Genomic DNA, 16,129 nt, shown 5'->3' with positions numbered 1-16,129 from the left:
TGGCATCTCTGTGCCACACTGTGGAATTATGGTATTCCATATATTGTGGAACTGGAATATGACCACAGGCACGTGAGTCACAATTGTCATTAAGCAGCTTTGCTGTTAAACCGTTTAAGCAAAGAGCTGTATTACATGGACAGGGAGATGGAAGTGCTTTATGGCTGACGTAGAATCAAGACCCATCAAAGGGTCTTGCGTGTGGAAGCTGGCCTGGTCCTGTGCTAAATGTGCTGTGGGGCTAAAAAAGGGGTGTAATTTGCAAATGGTCAGTCTACCACCATTCCTGAGCTTTACATTCACTATAAATTAGCATGCAATTTTAAAACAAATACTACAGATGAACATTATATTACAAAGAACATATAATTTACATTTTTAAATTCACACTTTTTGTTTTGATGTAACCCATAAAAGTTCCTGCTCTGCAAGGCCTAGTTGACATTTCTTGTTGTCTTTGACTAGTTCATCTCTACTTGCTTAAAGGTGATTTTTTTTATGCTTCACCATACTTTGGAAAAGCAATTCTACAGAACAAGAACTCATCTTAAGACTTTGGTGCTCATGCCAGGGACAACTTGACAGACTAGACAAGTAGCATGACCTATATCAGCAGTGAGATTTGTATCATTCATCCAGATATTCCAGTAAATGATAATCATCTTGGACATCATGTGCCCTCACAGTGTTTTTAAAATCCTATAGATGTTTAAATAAATGCTTTTATCTTCAGCAACCACACAGGTATTAATGTACACAATGCTTAGAGAAAGACACCGGATAAAATGATTATTTTTAGAATTTCCTCACTTCATAGAACACTACAATAGCCATGATGCTACAAATAATTCCCTATGAATTCTTCTTATAAGCAAACAGAGGAAGTGTAAGTTTAGGAACAGACACACAGTTCAGAATAGACAATATATTAAAATACTGTGTTTAGTACAGTTAGGAAATAAATATTAAATATTAGCTTTACTTTGGGTCAATAAAAATATAAACATTTAATTCCATAGGTCAGTTTGAAACTTGGGCAGAATTGCCTGGCACTTAGTCACCATCAACGAGTCCAAGTTTTTGTCTGAGACAAAAGGCAACAAAGTTACTGAGCTATTAAATATGTGACCAACTTTCTGAGTTTTGGAAACATATTTGTGCTATGGAGTTTAGTTGCGTGATGTGGTTTTGTCTGAGACTCCCACTATATTATTGTGTGGTTTTAGGAAAGTGTTTTAACTTTTCTCTTCTGGAGTATTATCTATTCTGTCAGTGAAGAAGAGGTAAAGCCACAGCAGAGTTTAAAACTGCTGGCCAGAAGTTGGCCTTGTGTGCTTTTCTCCAATTCATATGACAAGTTGAACATCTTACATAAGAAATGGAGTATCAGCCATCTGATTACAGCTGGTTTCGTATGTGTGACTTAACTCACAGGAAATGTCTGAATTGATATTAGTTAGTTAAGGTGAAAAAATAAGTGCGTTGGATTCTGAAGGTCTGTCAGCAATTTCTTTTGAGGCTTTCTTGAAGTATTACTACATTGTGTACTGTTGCTGTGTGTTTGAGGAGTAACTTCAGGTCTCTGTAGATCACGCATCCTTCTTTTGGCCTACCTCCCACTGAACGGGCCCCCTTCTGTTATGGATCCCTACCAAAAAAATTGGTAAGTAGCTTCTAATTTCCCTCTGGCTACATTTTAGAAGATGTATTTGGAGACATTTAATAAGCAACAACCACAAAACACTGTTATTTTATAGGCCTTTTTTGGCAGACTCAAACTTACCTATAGTGCTGCAGTTCTGATTCCAGCTGCTGAATGTATGTTTGCAGATGTGGCACTTCATTAGCTTTCACTTCTAGCTCCTTCACTTTGCCAAGACTGTTAAGGACAGCGTGTCTTGCCTCTTCAACCTTCTTCCTCATTTCTGCTTGTTCTCTCTTCAGATTACGGTTACAGTCTTCCAGATTGACCACAGCTTCCTGAGAGCTCTTCAGCTCTCTTTCCAACTCCTGATTGAACCTAATTGCTTCTTCAATTTGCCCATCCCTGGAGCTCCGGATAAGTTCCACTTCCTTCAGGACACTTTGAAGGCACTGGGTCTGGGAGTGGTTCTGCGTTACCTGTCTTTTACTCCCTATAAAACAGGTCCCCTCTTCCTTATGGTTTGCATGGCTTTTCCGCAGTCCTACCTACAACGAACAGGAACAGAAAGCAGGGAGAAATGAATGGGTTTTAAAGCAACTGACCTTTTTAATCAAGACTGAAAATGGCTAGATTGGTTTTTGCTGGGTTGTTTTTTTTAATGACATATAGTTTATCAGCAACTAATAAGCTACTTACCTTTGTGAAATACATAGACAAGGAAGCAATCTCTGGAAAGTAGTTTTTAAATATGTATTTATATAAATTTAATTTTAGAACTACTCATTTAAGTGGAAAATTAGGTTATTGCACAAGTTTCTGTATAGCTTTAATGTCATTACCTTAGTCTGTCCTCAAAGGGCAAATAGTACTCTTTAAAAAAATTTTTCCAGTTATGTTTTTTAAGTCATGTTCAGTAGAAGTGAACAGAGGGCAGCTGGTGGTGTTCCTGGACCTCTAATCTTTGTCCTTCTGATTCTTTATGGGGCCTTTGACTGGTAACTTTGTGTTTGCTTCTGATTTCCTTTCACTTTTCAAACGAAAATGGTAAAAGTGGCTTCCACCTGCCATGCTGGACGTTGCGAAGATGGACAGCCAGCTAATGCCAAATGGAAGCGTCATGCTGGAGCAGAGTTCTGCAAGTGTTGTGTTAGTATCTTGATCAGACCTGATCAAGAACCGCTGGTGAACTCAGCCCTTCAGTGCTTTGCCTGCGCTATGCTGTGTTGTGCCAGAGCAGTTAAACTGCTCTTAAATATGTATGCGTTTCACTTGAACCAATACAGCAGAAAGAGGAACCAGCCTCAGGATTAATGGGGCTCTACAGAGGAGCCAGAGACAATTCATCAGCCTGTTTGCAGAACTGGCTCCAACTCTGAATTCTCAGGACCACCCTCTGAGGAGAACACACTTCTGACATTTCTGATGGAGTAATTGCATGTGCTTGTGCAGGTAAGAACCCAAAAGTTTTTACTCTGGAATAAAAGAACCTGCAACGGTGCATTACTGGCCTATAACCCGTTGCATGTGCAACAGAAAAAGCAGCGTTATGCGTTTAGGTCTGTTAAATGGACATTTACAGTTTTAGCAGGGTGGTTTTCAGCGCATCCCTTAAATGTTTATAATGCCACAGAGGTGAAAATACATTTCTCCTTAAGAACTCTGTGTAGCCAAACTTTGCTGAATCTACTGCCGGAGCTGAAAGAGCAGCCACATCTATGCCGTACCCCTTTGATAAGTGAGTCTGGGGCCGGCGGGGTTGTTGACACCGGGCTTTCCGAGCACAGCATCCTTCCTAAATCGCGCTTTGCTGAGGGGTGGCGGGAGCCGCCGAGGGGCGACGCCGGGCCGCGGCGCACCCACCTGCAGGGCCAGGCAGCGGGCGTCGCTGCTCTGCAGGGCGGCCCGCATGTCCTCCACCAGCTCCCGCAGGCTGCCGTTCTCCTCTTCCAGCTTGGCGATGCGATCCTCGGCCTGCTCCAGCGCCACGATCTCCTCGTAGCACTCTGGCGAGCAGGGCCCCGCCGCCGGCCGCCGGCGCCCCGCCGCCTCCCCCCCGGCGGGCCGCCCCGCCGCGCCCGCTCCAACCGGGTCCCGGCGGCGGCGGCGGCGGGGGCTGCGCAGGCGGATCTGGGTCTCGATGTGCTCGCTCTCCCGGCCCAGCGGCAGGCGCGGCGGGGCGCGGCGAGGGGCGCTGCCTGCCGCGGTGCTGAAGTAGCCGCAGAGGCGGGCGTGGAACTGGCGGAAGGTGAGGTCGGCCGAGAGGCCCTCCCACAGCCCCGCGCACTCCTCGGGGTCGGCCGCCGCTGCCTCCTCCAGCCCCAGCACCTGGCAGAGCGTTCGGAAGTCCTCGCCGGGGATCCTGCCCGCCCCGGCGCAGTCCAGGTGGTGGAAGACCTCCTGCAGGTACTGGTCCAGGCCGGTGGCCAGGACGACGATCTCGTTCTCCACGCCGCGGTCCAGCCCGTAGTGGTAGGCCAGGGCGCTCACCAGCCACTGCGTCCTTCGGGCCGGCTGCCCGTACGGGTCCCAGCCCTCAGGCGGCTCCATCGCTCCCGCCGGCCCCGGGGCCACACCGGCCGCGCTCCCCGACCATCCTGCCCCGGGGGCGGCCGCCTCGCCGGCTGCGCCCCCGCCCCGCCTCACAGCCCGCCCCCCGAGGCGGGGCGGGGCGGCCTCCGGGGGCTGCCACGGCCCCTCGGGGCTCTGGGGCCCCCGGCTGCGGGGTCTGTCCTTGCCCCGGCCCCTTCCCGACGCGGGGCGACCCGGCGGGGTTCGGCCGGTGCCGCCCCGCTCCCCGCGTTCGCCAGAAGGGCTGTAGCCTAACCTGAGCTCGCAGTTTATTTTAACTTCCCAACTACTTTCTGGCTCCTTTTTAACGTGAGCGAAACGATAGCGTGGTGGCATCCAGTTTGGCAAGTAAAGCTTGTGCAGGAGTGAGCGGTCCCGCTGCATTAATGAAACTAATGTGCTTAAAAGTTGTTCATCCTTCTGTTTGATCAGGAATTTTGACTCCTGTAGACATGGTGTCTTTATGGTATTGGTATGTCTTCAGCTGTCGGCTGTGATAGAGGTGAATAAAAGTTAAACTGTTTCAAATGACTGAGCTTTCCGAAGCAGTGATTTTGGTCACTTTTTGGCTATGAAGTAGGACCTCTTTGAAAATTACATGTGAATCCAAGGGAATACCCAGGCCTAACCAGTTCTTGAGCATATAAAACCTTCCCTGTGAACATAGCTCCCTTTCCTGCATTGGCAGCCCACCGATTTTAGAGGCTCGCTGCATGCAGCGTCTGACCAGTATTTGTTGAATGCAGCTACAGTCAAGGATCACCCAGAGCAGGGCTGCTCCACCTGCAGGGGCACGCTAGGAGTCAGAGGTGACTGTGGCACCAGAGGTGACCATAGCACCAGCCGCACCCAAGGTCTGAATAGTGTGGCTCCATTAACAGCCCCAGACAAGGCAAGGTGGTGAACCAGGTCTGGGGTCCATCCAAGAAATCCTGTCAAGAGTGGCAGCAGATAGGGCCAGAGACAGGGCTGGTGGGAAGGCTACGGCGCAGGTCCAAGGTACAACCAGTAGGCTGGGCAGAGGACAGATGGGTACCCCTACAGCATCGCTCAGGAAAAGACATGGGGCTCAGCGCTGGGTGCAAATGGCACCCAGCCACGGGGGTCCCACCTGAGGTTGTGCAGGGCAGGTAAGGTCTGCTGGTGCACTCAGGGTCCAGACACTGCATTTACTTCCCACAGTTGAATAGGAACATTGACTGACTTTTGTGTGCTCCACATCATCGATAAAAAGCATCTTTTGGAAGGCTTTTGACCTTCCTCGATTAAAAATCAGGTTTCTGATTATTTCTGTGGCAGGCTGGCAACACGCAAGTCTGTTCTGCTGAAGATCTCACTTTGGCTTTTATGTTAAAAGATCCAGGTTCCCCTAGGGTACTCAATGTTCCACAGAATCAGCCTTGCTGTTCTCGAAGGCTGAGTTTTATCCACCAGTGGTCTTCTGTTTATTTATTATCTAAAATAGTAGCAAGTTTTGTAATTTTGTAGTCATTAGGAATCTCTCATCCAGCTCATGGATTTACTTCTCTTCAGTTTGGTTTTGTTGGTTTTTTGTTTGGGTGTTTTATTGGGTTTGTTTTGGGTTTTTGTGGGGTTTTTTAGGTATTCTTGTACCTTTAAAGAGTGTTTCTCCAATTTTTGTCTTGTTTGAAGTGATATATAACATGTAACACTTGATTGACTATGAGGTCTTTTTTCCCATGGGTAATGTATGTGTATTCGCTCTCATAGCCCTGTATACCTATAAAACTTTAGCTTTTCTTAGGCCGATAATGTTATTAATGCAAGAAACTGACTTAGGGTCAAAATGTCCCTGTAATGCAGCACCACAGAGAGGCAGGAAAGACAAAAACATAAACCCTCAATGCTTTTAGCAGGTACTGTGTAAATCCACATCTGTTATTCACACAGCACAAACTGACTGACCCCAAGCACCAACTAAAGCATCAAGGCTTAGGTAGACAATTAGAGTTAGACAATGCAATAGTCTAAACTTAGTTTTGTCTAGCTAGTTACTATTGTAAAAATATTTATCAAGTGGAAATAATTGATTTAAAGGCTGACAGAGTCTTTACTAGGCTATAAACCTGTCAGTGTAAATTGTGCTTTAGCACCTACAGTTTCCACTTGGGTTTCTTGGAGGTGTCTCTGGGTAGGAGAGAGGCATCATTAACAGTGCTGGGGAGCATTTGGGCATCTCTTGAATTCCTCATTGCCCATCTGCTGGGCTTCTGGTTTGAAAGAGTGAAGGACATAGCATGACAAATCTTTGGCTTTCTATGTTATCAACGTAACAGGGAAATAAGAATGTCAGAACTATGTCAATTCACATTCACCAAAGTTTCATCTTTGAAAGAAAGCAGATACTTGATGCCAGCAAAATACCCAAACCTTTGGCCATTGAATTTTGTTTGATTTTTCAGGAAAAGCTCCAACTGCTGGGTGGTTGGGTTTTGCCTCATGTTTTCTTAAAAAACAACGACCCAACCCAAGACTTTTAAACACTAGACAAGTGCGGAAAAAAAAAAAAAGACTGGACCAGAGACATCTTGAATGCCTCCCTGTGACAAGGGGGTTGGGTTTGGTAGAAGTAAACTTTCATTTTGCAGCTGCTTTTCTTTAAAACTAAACCATGCATTGCTCCACACTTAGCCTTTTTTTCCAGTGCAGTGCTTCTGATACCAGAGGTACAGAAAAGCCTGTCACCGTGTAATTACAATGACTCTTGTATTTACTCCCAACTATAGCAAGACAAAGATTTTACTCCTGACCCAGACAAGGTTTTTGCCTATTCCTTGACTTACTCTCTCAACCTGCCCAGAGAGCTGGCAACATTTTAAGTATTCAAGGACTTTTTCTTTACTAAGTTGTTCACAATTCTCATAGCGTACTCCAGCATGACAGGATCTTGAAAGAGTCCAGCTGTAGAAAGAGCTGATGGGAAAGCAGGATCTGAAGTGAATGGCTGTTTCTACAGTGTGGTGGTAATATTTGGAATTAGAAGTATATTTAAAAACTGCTGTTGATGGAGTACTGATTTAAATTCTATTAAGTAACAGTGCAATTAGTGAAGACATGTAAATTAGGTTTATAGAAAAAAATGGTTTGAGCTTAAGTTAACTGTATTTCATAGTTCAGGTGTGTTGCAGGACCGAGGATCATCACAGTTTGTGTTTCTGTCTGATGATCCAGGACATCAGTAGTCTGGTATCATTTTTGTGGCAGGTCGTCGTTCAGTACACAGAGCCAGCCAGAACTGCGGGGCTGTGGAAAATGCTCATTTTGCCAAAATATCACTTAATTGCAGTAAAAAAAAAAAAGAAACTTTTATTCCTTCGAGACTTCCTACTACCAAAGAGAAAAATAAAAATGTAGTGCTAAGTACCTAAAATTTTTTTTCCAAACCCTTTCCAACAAAGTCATACTGTGATGTTATTGATACTTTTAAAATTGTTGTTTCTGAAGCAGTTGCTTTCATGGGGAACTTCTGAGATGAGTTAAAATAATATTTGTGGTGCAGTGTTGTTCTTGGCATGTTCTTGGGGTTACTTGTAACTCCAAAACTGTTGGGTGTTGTCTTTTTATTTGTTAGGCCCAGTGCATTGGGACAGCTCTGTGTATGCAGTAAGACAAAGAAGGAAAAACATAATTGTACGTCCCTATCTGTCATGTAGTTCTGCTCCTGCCTGCAGCATGTTTTCATTTAATACTTACACCGACAAGATTTTAGATGTATGCATCCAGTGAGCATGTAGATGATTCTGATAAACTGTGCCAAAGGCTGTGAAGATGTTTTATATGTTTAGTAACATGGAGAGCGTGTCACAGAATCACAGAATTGTAGGGGTTGGAAGTGATGTCCATGGAGAGGAAAGAGTTTCAGTAACTAATATGGGGTACCTCAGTAAGCTTCTGAATATAAGGCAAGTGTCTATGTTGGAAACAGGCAAGAACTGGTGTCTGGAGCCTCTCTCACTGTGGAGCTAATGGGAAACCACTGGGGTTAACAAAAGACCTTACCTAACTGCCGTTTGTTTTTTATCCTGAGTGATATTACTAATTACATTGTGGTCTTGGTGTAAACGATTTCAAGAGAAGAAACGTTGTATTATGTAGTCTGCAGAGGAAACAGCTGCAGCTCTCTGAATAACCAGGTGTTGCATCTGACATTTCTTAGCTGTACAGCATCTGGAACAGTTTTAAGGCTCTTCTTCTACAGTAATTAGGAAAGAGAAATCTTTCAACTTTTATTTAGTGGTGCTCATGGGGTAAATGTTTCTTTTTTATGAACAAATTTTGGAGTAAATCAAGGGGGGAGATTGGAAATTCACAGTAGTGTAAGTGAGACCAGAATCTGGCTTGTAGTGCTTCAGTCAATATCACTCCTGGCTTTCTGTTTCTCTAGCAGGTAAGTTTGCCAGCAGTTCCTGTGCAGGCTGTAGGAAGCAGACATGATCTGAGCTGCTGCTGCAACATTTTGATTCCTGTTAAGAATATGTATCTAAATTACTCCAGAAAAGTATTTTTTTTCTCAAACATTGATGCTGTCTTAATTTCCACTGTAAATTAGACTGTAGATTCTTGGGATAAACGTGTATTATTTAGATTTAGCCTTTTAGAGTTCCTTTTCTCCTGGATATTCCTAAATACCAGAGATTACTAAGTCTGTGTATACAGGTGAGGGAACAGAGGTACAGTGACTGTAAGAAGATGCAAGGAGGGTGATGAAAGCTTCAGCCTTGGTGTTGAGACCCATTTTGTGTCCATCTGGCCATCCCTGTATCATATAGAACCTGGAATCCCTGGAAAATCAAATCAGTTTCCTTATGGGTAAGTTGGACACCTTAGCACACAGTCCCCCAAAATGGCATGCTGGACAGAGTGCTGCATAGAGTTAGATGATACAAAGAATGTGGGTGTCCCCTATTCCTTGTTTTCTGAGCTTTTATGCACTTTGCTGAGCATTCACAGCCCTGAGCCTTTGCCTGAGAGGCGTCGTGAGTACAAATTTCTGGCCTGATGGTTTGGCCTGTGCCAGCAAGTGGAGAGTGTGTGTCCTGTTCACTGCTTGCTGATGTTCTTCACATACTGTCAATAAACCATGGTAGATATTTTCTTGTTGAGCTCAGCAAATCTTGAACTCCTTTCACAGTAGTACAGCTTCAGCAGAAGTAGCAGAAAGTGTCCCTGTGCTCTGCCTAACGTACAGCCCTAATAGTTAGCTAGGTCTCACTCTTGGTGGTCAGAAGATGCAGGCACAGCAAGGCCTCATGGAAGGGAAGAAGTAGACATGGGTCTGCTACCTACAGGGTAGGCATGCAGACTGTGGAACTGGTGGTTCTAAGGAAGGTATGACATGCCACTCACAGCCTTTTATTTCCTCACAGCTGTGTTTAAAAAGGAAGTGTTGCAGTTTGGATGTAGCCCAGTCTGGTAGTACCCAGCAGGTCTACCTACAGCACTTTTGAGCTGAGGGCTGAAGCTGAAGACTGGCATCTAGGATTTGGGTGTTGATATAGCATAGGTGTAAAAGGAGCACCAAAGTCTTGAATCATTTTAAGATTTGGATCCTTCTGGGCTTTCTGTGCTTTTCAGTTTCATATGAAAAATTCATGTGCTGCATCGGTTTTGTCTGAGATTCACCAAACCCCACGCATGAAAGCAGTGGCAGGTACAGAAATGGAGTACAGGAATCTATATAGAATACTCCATGAAGTTCTTATCCAACAGGAAAGTGTTTCACAGCAATCATGCTTTATTCCACTGGCATTTTAATTTCCACTCAGCTGCTTCTTCTCAGACAACTGAGATGTCAGCCTGAGTTCATAATGATGGGTTGTGAGACATAATCTTGTGGGAAAACAAAGAGAATCAAAATCTGTGAAATTAATCACCTAACCCTTTTTCACCGCCTTTGTGTGAAATACTGTCAGACTAAATGAAAAGAAAGGGGACTTCAAGACTGAGCTGTTCATATGGTGTGTGGTTTGTGAAGAAGACAAAATATTTATTATTGGGTTTATAATTGTCTAACTAATCCTGTAATGGTTTTGCTGCCATCTAAGGAAGAGGGAAGTTGATATGTAAGTTGTGCATATATGGAATACTATAGTTTAGGCAATCGGGCTTTCTGAAAAGGGAGTTGGTGAAGAATAACTAACATGCCTGAATTCACACTACAATTTGCTGCTCAGTGGTTCAATGTGTAGATAATCATGTGTTACTGTCTCCAAAAAAACATATCTCTTGTTTTGTTTCCTGTCTGGTTTATTCTTATTTCTACTGTGTCACTTGGATGGTAGTGTTCTTCAAAATACTGAAAAGTGAACATGCTTAGAAATTTTCTTGATTTGTTAGCTGTATGCATACTTAATTACATACTACCCTTTGTAGACTATCCTCATCACATTCCTTTGCCCAGTCTACCATAAATATCATTCATGTTCAAGACAACAAGGAGAAATTTATGCAGTGGGGAAAAAAATTGCAAATGTTTGAAAGGGAATGCGATTGCATTTTGCGGCTGGGTTTAATTCTAGGTCTGTGTGGTAGTGCTTACTAAATTTTCAGATTCATAAAAGTGCAAGTGTGATTTGGTCAGGTGTTGCTTAGGCTGCAAACAGACCGTCATGCAGCTTTCTGTGCTGGCGCAAGAGGTTATCACCCCCGCTGCTTGGTGGTGAAGCTGCTGATGTGAGGTCACTGCTGATCCAAGGTCATTGCTGTTGTCCATTGCGGGCAGTGCAGCAGCCTTGTGCCCTGCTCCTTGCTGTGTGAGGCATAGGTGGCACAGAGCTGGGCAGGGTGTGCAAGACGTGGAGGCAATTACTTCTCCAAAGGTTTAGTTTGAGTGGATGGCTCCCCCTATTCATTACAATACACAGTCTATTCAGAAATGGAGAAAAACGTTTTAAAATGAAAGCAAGGCGTAAGCATGCTGGGAAGGAAAGCCTGCACTGTTTGAAGCATGTGGAGTCAGCACTGAGAGGTACAGCTGCTCCAGCATGTACTGTTTTCACTTTAGTTTCTAGGACAAACTACCCAAGTGGGCTGCCGCTGGGGTTAGCGGCCATGCAGCAGCTTTTGGAGCATCCTTGTGCACTACAGCTCATTTAGCTTTAGCACAGCTTTATAAAAAGCCAGCTCCCTAGTATGAGAAGCCTGCTGTGAGGAGCTCCAGGCGGCAGCAACTCGGTGGCCAGCTTGCTGCTGTAGCAGCGATCAGTCCAAGGGCCAGGCTGCACAGGTGCATGGGGAGGCACAGCCACAGTGCCCATCTCTGCACAGGCTGCCCACACCCCGGCAGGGAACCGTGGGGGCAGTGGTGCCAGGTGCAACCATGCTTGGCCCAAGCAGGCGTGCAGGTGCTTGCCCACTGCTGAGCTCCCCTGCTCTGCCAGCGCACTTAGCTGCAGGTGCTCCCCCTGCTTCCTAAAAATAATCTCCTTTCAAAACTCAACTTTCCTCTGCAGTTAGGCAAGAAATGGATAGTTTATAGCCTCAGATGGCACCCCCGCTTTGCACTTTCTTGAGCGTTGTATTGCTGTTTGCAGAACGCATTGAAGCACTGTTACCCTGGCTTGTCGCTTGGAGACTTTTGTGTAGATTGTCCCTGCATCCAAAACTTAATCCATTGGTGTGGAATAATCGCTGGAGGTGACTTAGAAATTAAACTTATGTTTTTAGAAAAGGTACAGCATTGAAGAAGCTTTCATGGTGAAGTGCAGCTGATATGTGAGGAATCCATTCCATGGAAGTTCCCCAGTAACCTTGGATGTCAGCAATGCCAGGAGAACTTGGCGTACTGACTCTAGAGGAGTTATTCAGAGGGTGGAGCAGTGTGGAGGCATCGCAGCCAGGCTCTGTGATAAATGGGAACTCAAGGTACCATGGAGCTGGTACGCTGCATATTTGCCGCCCTGAGCCAACAGTCCAACATACTTCTGACAAAATGCTGTCCTTTTGGTGAGCTTTGCTCATTATAATATCATTATAATACCAAGATACACCTCCATCCCAAAAGTTACCCGCCTCTACAGTGTGACCACCCCTCACCGGGCATGCGCTTTGAATTTCTTCTAGTCTACACCTTTAAAAGCAAAGTGAGGAAATTTTACACCAATCATAATAAAGGTACGTATGACTGGAGTCACTCAAGCTCCACCTGAAAGATAAAAAATAGTATAAAATATGTGAAGAGAAAAGAGGGTGTTAGGGAAGATACCATTGCATGCCACTCTGACTTCTGGGACCAGTCGACAGACCTCTCTTCCCCTGCCACTGGGATGCCTTTGGGTAAGATTGGAAACCTCTACAGAGTCACTTTAAATCCCTAACGTATTAGAGTTGCTTTGCTTCATATTAGAGTCGCTTCATATTTGTTTAGCATACTTGTAGCCTAGCAGTGTACTCATATCTTTGGTATATATGTGTGTCTTGTAACCAGCAATCTTAACACCGGTAATCCAAAGAACCCGTGTATCTGTTGCTTTAATAGACTGCACTATTCGTTAATCTAGTTGTGATCATTCTCATTGAACATGACCAGCCTGGGCATCTGCCAAATTAGTTACTAACAAGAAATACTCTGATGAGTGGTTACTCCTATAACCCTTAGAAAATAAACGGTTGACCAAGTTTGAGGCTAAGACTGGACTTAGCCGCACCTAGACTCCTGTCGGAGAAGGATTCTAGAAACTCTAGAAGGAGTCTGAACCTTGTGTCTCAGCTGTAGGGTCTCTCCCTAGCCACTCCTCAGACTCCTACCATTAACGCAACAATTGGGTATATGTGTCATGTACTTTGAAAGCATTTTTGAAATGGGAATTTTTGGACCTCCTTATGCTATGCTTCCTTGCTCCTGCTTTGGTTCTAGTAGATATTTTTGTTTCAGCACTGAAATAAAGCTGTTTTTCTTGTTCTGTAGCCTTTGAGTCCATTGTCTGACCGCACATCAAGATGGCAAAGCAAAATCGTAAGAACTCAAAGGCACTGGAAGAAGAGGTGATGGAGGAAGATGATAAAGAAGAGATGACAGACTTGAATGCAATCGGCTCTGAAAGCACTTTTGAAACTGAAAACATAGAGGTGGTTGGGGGTGGTGGATGTCTCACCCCAGAGGGTGAAAGCAGCAGGCTCCTCCTGTGTCAAAAAGGTTGAGTGGAACTGGATGGCTCCCATACTGTGACGTGCACATTCACAGCCTCACTAGCTGTCCCTGTCCTGCCTACAGGCAAGTACCTGACACAGGTTTGCATAAGAAACCTTCTTTTATTACTTCATAAGTTTGTGTGGCAAAGTCCTGGATGGTTTAAGGAGATAATGTTAGAAAAGATGTTAGTCGTTTTGAATTTTCCTGCGTAGGTTGCTCAAGAAAATGGCAGTGGGACATGGGAGCCCTTTATCATTTCATGATTGTCACTAGTGACTGAAAATCTTTCCTGACTGCTGACTCCTCAGCAGTCACAGTTATTGAAGTTGATGGTCTTAGATGGTGCTTATTAATCAGTCACTGCCTAATAATGAAAATAAAAGTAGCTTTTTGGCTTATATACTCGAGTTGGCTTATGATGATTTTGGGTAGTTTAAAGGTGGTATTGTCATTTTAGGAGAAGGTGGCAACTGTAAAACAGATGAGGTATGACTATCTTGTGGTGTAGAAGGGTTTGGGTAAGGAGAAGCAGGTGCATTCAGCCTTCCCCTGAGCAGTGTGGAACTCTGCTTTATGGAAGTTAGCTGGGTGACAGGACATACGTGCCTTGGGAACTGCAATCACTGGATGTCATGCTGCAGGAAGAGAGAATGAAGGGGGAGTTCCAAGAACTTTGTGGACCATTACAGTAGTTAAACCTGGGTGAGGATTGCAGGGTTGGGCACTGGAATAAGAGTTTCATATTCAGCAGTCATCCCTGTTCAATCAATCATTTTTCTGTTGTCACACTGGAATGCCTGTTACCATTTGGTCATTGCAGAGAGCGTGAATTCCCCCTGAAAGTATCATCTTTGATAACATTTAATGATTCCAAATAACTCTAATATTACCTCTAGGACAAAAGCGAAAGAAATCCAATCCCCCTGATATGCAAGGAGAGAGAATTCAAGTTGATGAATAGGGACCTATTCCAAGAATGCAACATTGCTATCACATTGAGTACTTCCTTCTAACAGATGACCTTGTACCTAGAAAACTGGATTTGGTGTTGTTTGAGGTGGTTGAAAAGCTATTCACAGAATCTGTTTCTAAGTTAAAAGGTATAATAAAACTAAGTAATCCAAAATGTCTTATGTGGAGGTGGAAGAATGTTTTCCGATACAGAGTGTTTTAGTTGCGTATTGTTTTAACAGCTGCCTAGGCCTTATCTGCACCCAAAGATATAGAACAAATATCAAGGATAGAGCTTGACTCTGCTAGTCCAGATCAGCAGTAACTTCTTACCTTTATAGCAAGAGGCTGGTGGATTTCAGAGTGTTTTACTTTTATTTTCCTCTAGATTATCAGTTTACTCGGGATTATAGCTTTTATCTTTCAAGTACCAAGATAGATAATAGTATATTAATTTGAGGGCAACTATTAATTTTTTAACAAGGAAAAGAAATGAAGTTTATGCCTCTGATCTTTGTTGAGGAAAAAAAGCTTTTTAAGGTACTTGAAGAATTTTGCAGATTTTGTTTTGTTTAGACACGTGCCTAACTGAATCCTGCGCATTCAAATCCAGGAACCTAAAAATTGGATATATTGTTTTGAATACACCTTGGTTTTTAAGGAATTATTTCTAAAAAGTCAATGTTAAAATAATTTTTTTTTGAGAGAGAGACTGTTGGTTTTAAAGCAACCTGTATACTCTCAGGTTTTGTCTTTGCGCAACAATCTTTCTAATGGTCCTCTTTGATTGCTTAGCACTTCTTCTGAGTATCAGGTTGATGTTTTTGTTAAACAAAACACACTTGCAAAGTTGCTGATTGAAATGTGTTATATTGGCAACTCTGATGAGTGCTTTGTTCTTACAGTTTACCAGCAAACACGTGTGAAGTTTAGTGCTGGTGCTTTAATTTTGTAAATACCAGTTCAGCATTTTAAAGCGTACATATTTGCTTTTACAGTATTCTGTTAAGTCTTCAGTCCACAATTTCATGCTGAGTAACAGCTTAATTGCCGTTTGTTCTTACCTCGGGTCTTCCTATCAGACCTTAACTTGATAAGACTACTTTGAATCCAACAAAATATGCTGCTCTGACACAGCAAGGTCAGAGAGGAGTGGGATGGGGGTGGGTTATGTAAGACCCAGCTGAAGCTGAAGAAGTAAGAGATGTACAGTTAGAGAGTAGTGGTGATAGTGGTCAGCACATGAATACAAGTTCTTCAGTAGTGGTCAGCTCCTCCAGAGATTTTAATCTTTTGTTTTAATAGGTTATAACAACATGGTTTGAAAATTACAAGATGTGGATATCATGGAACTGTAGTATTGACGTTGGTATCACTAATTAATATCTAATAAAACTAAAAGGTCACAAAATACTTTTAAAAATCTGGGATACCAAGGACAAAGTTTCCTCAAAAGCGAAGCTTAGTAAACCAAACTTTATTTCCTTATGAAAAGGGGATGCAGAAACTGTTGGTAAGTGTAATGCAAACGGGCACATTGTAAAACCTATCTTGAAATTGTGACCGCACCTATTGATAAGCTATTACTGAGATTATTTTACATTCATATGTCATTCCCACTAAAATAATTCCTGCTTGTTTCTGTTTTAATGAATGCATGAATCAGTTTCTGAAAATTTTAATGGCAGGAAAATATAATTAGGACTATAATCTGAACCTTTGAAAACTAACAAGTTATTTTAGGTTTTGGGTAGTCATTTTAATAATAAATGTATTAATCTTTCAAAGATGGATTTTTCTTTTTGTTGTCCCAA

At 43.5% G+C, this 16,129-nt stretch overlaps 1 protein-coding gene across 3 annotated transcripts in view; it reads right to left on the bottom strand.

The window, feature by feature from the left end:
• Positions 1-4,287, bottom strand: part of EFCC1 (EF-hand and coiled-coil domain containing 1) — a 53,518-nt gene extending 49,231 nt beyond the window's left edge. For all 3 annotated transcript variants that reach the window (XM_075096702.1, XM_075096703.1, XM_075096704.1), the window contains exons 1-2: positions 3,506-4,287; positions 1,784-2,190 (exon numbers count right to left, since the gene is read on the bottom strand). In XM_075096702.1, the coding sequence (XP_074952803.1) occupies positions 1,784-2,190; positions 3,506-4,192 (1,094 nt within the window). In that variant the 5' untranslated portion in view covers positions 4,193-4,287. The remainder of the gene's footprint in view (positions 1-1,783; positions 2,191-3,505) is intronic.
• Positions 4,288-16,129: the final 11,842 nt, after the last annotated feature.

Source organism: Phalacrocorax aristotelis, chromosome 6, assembly GCF_949628215.1.
Source record: "Phalacrocorax aristotelis chromosome 6, bGulAri2.1, whole genome shotgun sequence".
Taxonomy (NCBI): Eukaryota; Metazoa; Chordata; class Aves; order Suliformes; family Phalacrocoracidae; genus Phalacrocorax; species Phalacrocorax aristotelis.
The sequence above is the reverse complement of the archived record's forward strand: the minus strand, read 5'-3'. Positions and strand labels throughout refer to the sequence as shown.